This window comes from Balaenoptera ricei, chromosome 15 (genome assembly GCF_028023285.1).
Source record: "Balaenoptera ricei isolate mBalRic1 chromosome 15, mBalRic1.hap2, whole genome shotgun sequence".
Classification (NCBI taxonomy): Eukaryota; Metazoa; Chordata; class Mammalia; order Artiodactyla; family Balaenopteridae; genus Balaenoptera; species Balaenoptera ricei.
The window spans coordinates 67,684,586-67,693,652 of record NC_082653.1 but is presented as its reverse complement, the minus strand read 5'-3'; the positions used below and the strand labels follow the sequence as shown (position 1 = coordinate 67,693,652).

The window sequence follows — 9,067 nt, the reverse complement described above, 5'->3', positions numbered from 1 at the left end:
ACTCACTCAACAATTTGTGAGATATTGCCAGGAACCCTAATTTGCATAGAGTGTGGCTTTACTTGAATATATTTTTAATATCTCTTCTAACTTATAAAAGTGAAATATATTCAAGAGTTTAGACATGTTTAACTAGTGGTCAGGGAGATGTGTTTATGGCAGTATTATCCTCCCTACTTGGGAGGGTACAACAGAAAAGAAACAATGAAGTGACATCCTTTAGCAAGTGTCAAAGAGAAGGAATAGAAGCAAGCCCTTCATCTTAGCATAAAGTTGTCCATTCAGTAGTATGGACTTGCACTGGGAGATTTATTTTTGATCTTCTCCTGACATCCTATGTAACTTTGGCCCAAAGGACATAGCTAAGATGGATATAGAAAGAACACATTTTGGTCCTTGCTCTGATGTAAATATTCCTCTTAAATCTGGCCTATTGTCTTACTCTTTCAGGGACTTGATTTATCCAACGGGAAAACAGGAAAAGGTTAACCAAGCAAGAGGTAGGTATAGACCCATCTTGGTTTTTTAATCTTGACTATAGTTTTAAGATAACACCATGGGGGGTACTTCCCTGGTGGCGCAGTGGTTAGGGGTCTGCCTGCCAATGCAGGGGACACGGGTTCAAGCTCTGGTCCGGGGGGATCCCACATGCCGCGGAGCAACTGGGCCCGTGTGCCACAACTACTGAGCCCGCGTGCCACAAGTACTGAAGCTCACGTGCCTGGACCCCATGCTCCGCAACGGGAGGGGCCACCGCTATGAGAGGCCTGCTCACTGCAATGAAGAGTGGCCCCTACTTGCCGCAACTAGAGAAAGCCTGCGTGCAGCAACGAGGACCCGACGCAGCCATAAATAAATAAATAAATAAATAAATAAATAAATAAATAAGGGGAAAAAAAGAAAAAAAAGATAACACCATGGGGGCTTCCCTGGTGGTGCAGTGGTTAAAAATCCACCTGCCAATGCAGGGGACACGTGTTCAAGTCCTGGTCTGGGAATATCCCACATGCCACAGAGCAACTAAGCCTGTGTGCCACAACTACTGAGCCTGTGCTCTGGAGCCCATGAGCCACAACTACTGAGCCCACGCACCTAGAGCCCGTGCTCCGCAACAAGAGAAGCCACCGCAATAAGCAGCCCGTGCACTGCAACGAAGAGTAGCGCCCACTCACCACAACTAGAAAAAGCCCGTGTGCAGCAACGAAGACCCAATGCAGCCAAAAATAAATAAATAAAATTTAAAAAAAAAGATAACACCATGATTTTCCTGTTTTATAATGGGCAGGTCTCCAAAATCTTACTGAAGCAGAAAACAAAAATATTCAGATAATTAGATGTTACCTGCTTAAACAATTCTTGGGAATTAAGCAGGAACCTCAGTCTATATTACCCAATTTCTTAGAGAAGGGGAGAGCAAGTTAGAAGTGGGAAGTGGGCATCTGGCTCAAATGATCAAATCAACTAAGTCCCTGAGTTTCATTTTGCATCGGGTAGATACAAAAATGATTTTAATTCTATGGGAAGTAGAGCCCTAGAATTATCAAAAAGGGTTATGAAAACCATATGCAGACCAAGCATTGTCTGTAAACAGAATAAAGAATATTTTGCCCATTTGTGTACTAGCTTTCTTAAAATGTTTGTAGATTCTGCTGTAATGATACAATACAAATACTTGAACTTTGTTATCATTATGCATTCTCAAATTCTTGAAAAATACAAGTACTATTATGTGGAGGTCAGCCAACATTTTTGGCTTTAAAGGTAATTCTCAGGTTTGAAAACGCTGGGAACTACTGTTGAAGACCTCACTCTAGGGACTTACTTTTTGGCATAAGTGAGAATGAAGATTGAAGCTGAGGCCACAGGGTTACTAAGAGAGCCAAAAACAAGGGAGTCAGTAGAACCAAAGCCAAGATACAAATTTAGCCCACCAAAATCTAGGCACTCTTTCTTAGTTTTATTTCAGGCATGCTAAAACAAGAAGCATGCCACACCCTCGGAACTGATCTATCATTAAGTCACAAGGCAGGTATTTATAAACTCAGAATTTTGCAGATCATAAGCTTGCTTAGTTGAGTTCAAATTTTTTAAAAGATTTTGAGTTGAGCACCCATCCTGTCTGAAACATAAGGTTTATGTGACAGATATACATGTATATATATGGTGAATATAAGGTTTTAATAACATTACAAAAAACTCCATAGCCTAAACTTCTGTTTATATATATTGAGAGGAGGAAGTAAAAATCTTCCTTATTTCTATCCGCAAAAGGAACTATCAATATTTTGCTTTAGATTATTTTCATCGTAATAAACACTTTATTTCAGAAGGTATCAAACTGAAAATCACCACTTAACAATCTTTTTAAAGCCAACACTACTATCTAAAAACTCTCCTTACCTGATTTTACTATAGCCACAAAACACCAAAGAACAAGAATGCTGTATCTTTACAACCAGGAATAAAGGATTTCTGAAACTGGTTCTTCTGTAACACAAAATGTTTTATACAGAAGAGTTTAAAAGTAGCAAAATGGTGTAATGATTAGGGTGGGCAGGTGCACAAAATACTGGTGAATTATTAAGTGAAACCCAAAACCCTCCTTTTAGAATCAGCTTGGGTTGTTATTCACTAACCTATTACTAAACCAAATAATAATGTTGCTGAAGAGGCTGCTTATGATTGCTTCTCAGCTATGACTACATAGACTCTAAAAGAATGATGGAAACCCCTCCAAAGCAGGGTTTTTAGCACTGGAAGCTAACTTGTCTTTTTCAGTGCAATTTTTGTTCAAGCTTTTGAGGGGGAAAAAAAGCTTCCCCAAATAGTGTCCTTAAAAAGAACACACTAATACTAAAAGGCATAAAGTCTGGTATGTGGGGTTTTGTGTGTGGGGGTGGGGGGCGGTTGCCATTTAAAATCATCAATAGGCTTCCCTGGTGGCGCAGTGGTTGAGAATCTGCCTGCCAATGCAGGGAACACGGGTTCGAGCCCTGGTCTGGGAAGATCCCACATGCCGCGGAGCAACTGGGCCCGTGAGCCACGACTACTGAGCCTGCGCGTCTGGAGCCTGTGCTCCGCAACAAGAGAGGCCGCGATAGTGAGAGGCCCGCGCACAGCGATGAAGAGTGGCCCCCACTTGCCGCAACTAGAGGAAGCCCTCCCACAGAAACGAATACCCAACACAGCCATAAATAAATGAATGAATGAATGAATGAATGAATAAATAAATAAATAAATAAATAAAATCAGCAATAACTTTAATTCTCCAGATCGTTCTTTTTCGTTGTTGTTTTGTGTTTGTTTTTTGAAGAATGTTAAAGAGCATTTCAATACGGTTTCCCATTTGACCCGGAGTCAAAAGGAGTTTTGCCATGGAGAAAAAGCACTTTCAATCTTGCAGATTAGTGACTGTGAAAGATGAGTCTCTTGAAGGTCAGAGGCATGATTCCAGCCCTTCAGCTTCCACAAATCACCATCAGCAAATCCTAAATCCAATCATCTCTCTTTCCAAAGAGCTTTCTCTGTAGTGACTTACTTGTAAATTAAGATAGTTGGTTTTAGTTATTTTCTTTTGGCTCTGGACTAACAATATCTCTACCAGAATATTGACAACCAGGGCAGTACAGGCTACACAGGGGACCTAGCTTCTTTCTTAACCTAGCAATAAAAAGTAGATCAGTTACATTTTACCTTTTAGTATACCTGGATTCAGAAGAAAAGGATTTGTGAGTTTACCATTCCTCTTTTATTACCTCTTCCACGTTTATTGGCTGGCATTCTACTCTAAGCTGTCTTCTGTCAGCCGTACCTTTACTATTACATCAAGGCTGAGAACACTGACCTTCTGGTCTGTCACCCTACTTTAGAATTTCTGTGTTTTGTCTGCACGATGATGGTAAAAGCCACAACCCATGAGCCGTATTTATTTTGTTACTCTCTGTGGAGAACAGCGTTCACTGCCCTGCTGGCCATCAAGTGCTCGGGCTGCATTCTCTTCTTTCCAGGTGTAACGTCATGACTTCAGATGCTTAACTGTGCACTTAGCTTCAACTGCCCCCAGATACTCAGGTAGGTCTGAGGCCCACCATTTCAGGGGGAGTGAGAACAAATTCTCAGCGGGTTAGAGGCTCACATATCAAGGAAAAAACAGCTAACTGCTCTAAACTTCCGACCGACCCTCAATTTCCCGCACTAAGCAGAGCAAATCTGGGAGCCAAAAGACCAGTAGGGGCCGACGGGGCAGCAGACCTCGGTGTCCCGGCACTCCTCGCGCCTCCTGCCCGCAACCGCCCACTGCTCGGAGGCCGGACTCCTGCCCCTCACGCCCACGCAGCCCGTCCATCGGCCGGACACCCATCACAGGGGCCGCGGAGGCCACCACCTCTACACCCCAGCAACCCGAACGCACGCCCAGAAGCGACTCAAAGCAGAGGAGAGGGCGGGGCCTTCGGCCGCACCCCTTCGCCTTTTCCCGCCTCCTTTGTTTCCTTCGGAGTCGCCATTGGCTGCTTGCCCTTGAGCCCGGGCGAACCGCGGGCCTGCGGTGAGAAGCGATTGGACGACGTCGCCGCCGCTCGGCCGGCGGCCCGCTCACGATTGGCCGAGGCGCCGCCGGGGGTTTGAATCGCAGCCCCGGTCTGGGAGGGTTCTGCCGAAGTGCCACGTTGGGCCCGGCTGCGGCGTGAGGAGCCGGCTTGGAACGCCGGCTGGTGCGCTCGCGCCGGGGCGCTGGCCGTTGGGGTCGTTGGGCAGCGCGGGGCGAGTCGGGAAGCTGGTCCGCGGCGTGCTCTGCGGGCCGCCCCGCTGCGGCAGCGGCAGCGGCGGCGGGTGGCTGTGGTCGGGCGGCGCGGCGGAACTTGGGCGGCGGCGGGTCCCGCCAGAGGGCGGCTCTGGCTGAGTGCGGAGGGGCCGGCGGAGAGCCCGGGGCAGCGGCTGAGGCGGGCCGGCGGCGGCGGGGGCCGCTGCCCCTGGAAGAGCCGGCCAAGATGCTGGCGGAAAACCTGGTGGAGGAGTTTGAGATGAAAGAGGACGAGCCGTGGTACGACCACCAGGACCTCCAGCAAGGTGAGGGCGCGATCGCCAGGCGGGGCCTGGTCGGGGCGGCTGCCGGCTCGAGGCTACTCCTCCCGGCCGCGAAATTGTTAGAAAGTTGCTTTTGCTCGGGGCCCACCGATGCCAGGGGCGGGGTAGGTCTGGCGCTCACCTGGCGTTGGGACTGTCGCGCCTGCCCGTCCCACCCGGGAGGACTCCGCTTTGCGGGGCCCAGGTTTCTGCGCGGTAATCAGCGTCAGCATCATTAGCATCATCACCACCACTACTGCGTGTGCAGTGCTAACCGGGCGCCAGGCACCGTTTGAAGCGCTCTCCCCGGATTAATTGATTTAATCCCCACGGCGTTCCTCGGAGCAGAGAGGGGTGGCCCCTTACCGTGCTCGTGCCCCGCTTCTCCTCCGCCTCCGGGGGGAACCACAGCCGGGGCTCCCAGCGAATGTGAACTGCTGCAGGTATTAAGTACCCGGGTGGCAGTGCTGTGTGGCAGGAACCGTGCCGAGCCCTTTGCACACATTTTATAGACATAATAACTCCGTGAGAGAGTAATTCGTGTTATCCCCATTTTCCAGATGGGGAAAGCGGAGGCTAAAGCGGCCAAATGACTTCCCTCAAGTTACGTGTGGGAGCAAGTATTTTTTTAAACTAATTTTTGTTGGAGTATAGTTGATTTACAATGTTGTGTTAGTTTCTGCTGTACAGCAGTGTTTTTGAACCCACACACTCAGAATGAGGAGTCAATCATAGTCACTGCCCAAACCCTGTCTCTTCTTCACCACCTGGTTTACAGCTTTTTCAGTTGGTGTTAGACTGTTGGGGGCGAAAAAAAACTGCTTATGCAGAGTAGTTTACCGGATGCCAAGTGAGATGACTTGAGGGCACTTCTACCTCTGCCACTTCCTTCACTTTGCACCCTAGCTTTTTAGTTAAAAACAGGCATTCCTGTCTTGGCCTGTCTTGGATTTCTTGTCTCCAGAGAAAACTTTAGAGCGGCCCTCAGTTTGGAGCCAGTGCCACCCAGCTTTTTGCCTATTAATAGCAGGAACTTGCAGTTGGGAAACAGCGTTTGTGTGCCAGACACTGATGCGCCCTTCACACAGGTGCTCGTTTAATCCAACAAAGTTTCAGAGGTAGAAGTAGATACTGTTATTGGGGGAGCTACGATTCCTCTCCAAACTCCAGAGCAAACATTCTCAACCACTATACTGAATCCTGAATAATCCTCAGGAATTTTTTTCAGGCATCTTGTTTCAGCTGTTCTGTGTAAATCAACTTTTTCGCTCTAACTTGCACAAAAAATTAACATCTCATTTAGTTGAATAGTAAATGGCCATGGTGTTTGTTCCTGCTAACCATTGAATTTGGGGGGAAGAAAGAATGTAGGCTTGAATGACTCGTACTTAGAAAAGAAACATAAGGAATTCTTCTGGGGGAAGGTGATTTTTTTTTTTTTTTAATTATTAGCACCTTTAATTATTATTTATTTATTTATTTATTTATTTGGGCTGTGTTGGGTCTTCGTTTCTGTGCGAGGGCTTCCTCTAGTTGCAGCAAGCGGGGGCCACTCTTCATCGCGGTGCGCGGGCCTCTCACGGTCGCGGCCTCTCTTGTTGCGGAGCACAGGCTCCAGACGCGCAGGCTCAGTAGCTGTGGCGCACGGGCCTAGTTGCTCCGCGGCATGTGGGACCCTCCCGGACCAGGGCTCGAACCCGTGTCCCCTGCATTGGCAGGCAGATTCTCAACCACTGCGCCACCAGGGAAGCCCTGGAAGGTGATTTCTTAAATCACTATGTCGTGGCCTGTCACTTAAACCAAAGTGGTTCACCATTACGCTTGTATAGTCTAAGCTGTTCAGTGGCTGCAGGGCGGTATCTGCCATCATGTTCGCAGCATCCACGAGGCAAATGTGTCTTACATTTTAACCTGTTTTCAGAATTCCCCCTAAGGACTGATGGCCTAGTTTGAAACTTTCTCCAGGATTTATGAGGCAGCCATTGTGCACTTGCAACATTTCCCTATAATAAATTAAGCAGTTTGTCCTATAATCAAAGCTAAATGGTTTTCTTTACTGTATTTAGAAAGTGTAGATCTGTATAGGCTCTTTTTTTTTTTTTTTTTTTTTTTAATCTAGCACAATACTTAGCACGTAATAGAAGCTCGATTTTAACATTTGTTGAACTGAACTGAGGCACTCACACAGGATTATTGTTTTCATGGCTCTCTTCCATCAGGTGCCTTAGTCCACACTGCACTTTCCCCCTGCGGGAGGTTGTTAGGAACAGCTGGTTGTAATATTTCAATCTACTGAGGAGCAAATGCAACATATTGGGGTTAGATGTGGAACTCTTTAACCTCTGATCGAAATGAAGTCATCAGGTGTTCAAGTTTAATGAAACCTTAAAGAGCACAGGTCCAAACCTCCTTAATGCCAATTTGCATTTGGAATTTGGTCTGTGCTTTTCAAAAGACTTTTACATCTGTTATCACGCTGGACTTTGACATAACCCTGTGTGTCATAACTTAAAGTGTGTGGTGTAGGAATAGATGTGAAATTCCAACAATCATAACTGTGAATATGGCCTGTAAAAGAATGAAGGCTATAGTGTGAATAGAAGGGTATCTTTGTCCCAGTTTCATTAAATTATATGTTAAAGAACTCCTAAACTTCTAAAGAATTTTTTTAATTTGTTAATTTCTCAAAAATTTTATTTATTCTGTGCCAGCTGTTCATCCAGGAGCTGGGGCCATAGTGCCTGTCCGCAAGATAGGATAGGCGGGATCCTACTCATTGATGGTCTAGGAACCTGTTGACTGGAGGAGACGCCACCTCCTGGTGTGTGCCTACTACATGTAGTGCCTGGCACAGGGAGAGCCCTCACTAGATAATTTTGCTGCTGAATAACGTTTGGGAGCAGGTCTGTCCTCTTAGATTGATAAGCAGATCTAGTGGGATTTTATCAAGTGCAGACATATGTCTGTTCATTTTTTAACATCCTCACTATTAATTTTACTGAGAGAGCCTTGTTTGGAGAGAGCTGCTAAAACAACCAAGATCCTGTTCTCAAAGTCATAGAACTACAGATTTTTTTCCTTTAGCAATAGAAGCATTATTTAAGTAGACTGAACCTCTGTACCAAAGTTTGCTTGGGGCATTCTTTTTAAAAATTAAAATTGCTGAAAGTTTCTAACCTCGGAAGGCTCTGGACTACCATTCATACTTTGTTAGAAACACGTAAAGCTGTGTGCAGGCAGAAGGAGAAAACCCTTTGCTTTTATAAAACACTTTGATGAAGAGACTGTCTTTTGTCAGAGGGCTGAGTTGGCACAGTGAGGACACTGACAGTGGTCTCTGGGGGTGAGATCCTTTCTGGGACAGCAGGAGCCTCCTGTGCAGGTAATGATGGTGCTAGCTCTGAAATGTGCCCCTGAGAACAAGGTGAAAAGACTTAAGAGACTGGGTTTTCTTTTAGACCAGCTGCTATTATAATTGTCATTTGGTGAGCTGTGCAAGCTTAGAGTAAGGATTCGGGTTTCTACTATATGGTTCAGCAAATGAAATTTTAGTTTAAAGGAATCCTAAGATTTCTACTTCTTTTTAAGAGGAGTACATTTTCCATGTGAGCAACTAATTTGCTGAATCACTGGTCCTTAAAACTGACACCATCATTTTTCTTGATGTTTATATTCAGGTTTTTTGCTTTCCCAATTATAGTACCGTTGGCAACAGGGGTTGCACAGAAGCATCACCAAATGACGCATTTGGTTTAGCAATAGGGAAAGCTTTCAGCCTTAATGTTACTGAATCACTGCTAGAGACTACAGCTAACGTGGGAATATGTCGTCCTCGTATTTTTTTAAAAACTGCAGTAAAATAAGAAAAATGTAATAGCAGTGGGATTTAAAGATTTCAGAATTCTGGAAGGAAGGTCTTTTTTAAAAAAATCACTTGACTGCTAGAGCTAATTTTTTGCCTAGAGCATAGGGCTGAGTAGAATATCTGTTTAAAGCTAACAGT

The 9,067-nt window shown here is 45.6% G+C and overlaps 1 protein-coding gene across 3 annotated transcripts in view; it reads left to right on the top strand.

Moving 5' to 3' along the window:
- Nucleotides 1-4,848: 4,848 nt before the first annotated feature.
- CDR2 (cerebellar degeneration related protein 2) overlaps nucleotides 4,849-9,067 on the top strand; it is a 31,549-nt gene continuing 27,330 nt past the window's right edge. Inside the window, exon 1 of one of the 3 annotated variants that reach the window (XM_059898959.1) lies at nucleotides 4,849-5,067. In XM_059898959.1, coding sequence (XP_059754942.1) covers nucleotides 4,989-5,067 — 79 coding nt within the window. In that variant the 5' untranslated portion in view covers nucleotides 4,849-4,988. The remainder of the gene's footprint in view (nucleotides 5,068-9,067) is intronic. The other 2 variants (XM_059898957.1, XM_059898958.1) reach the window with 2 other exon arrangements.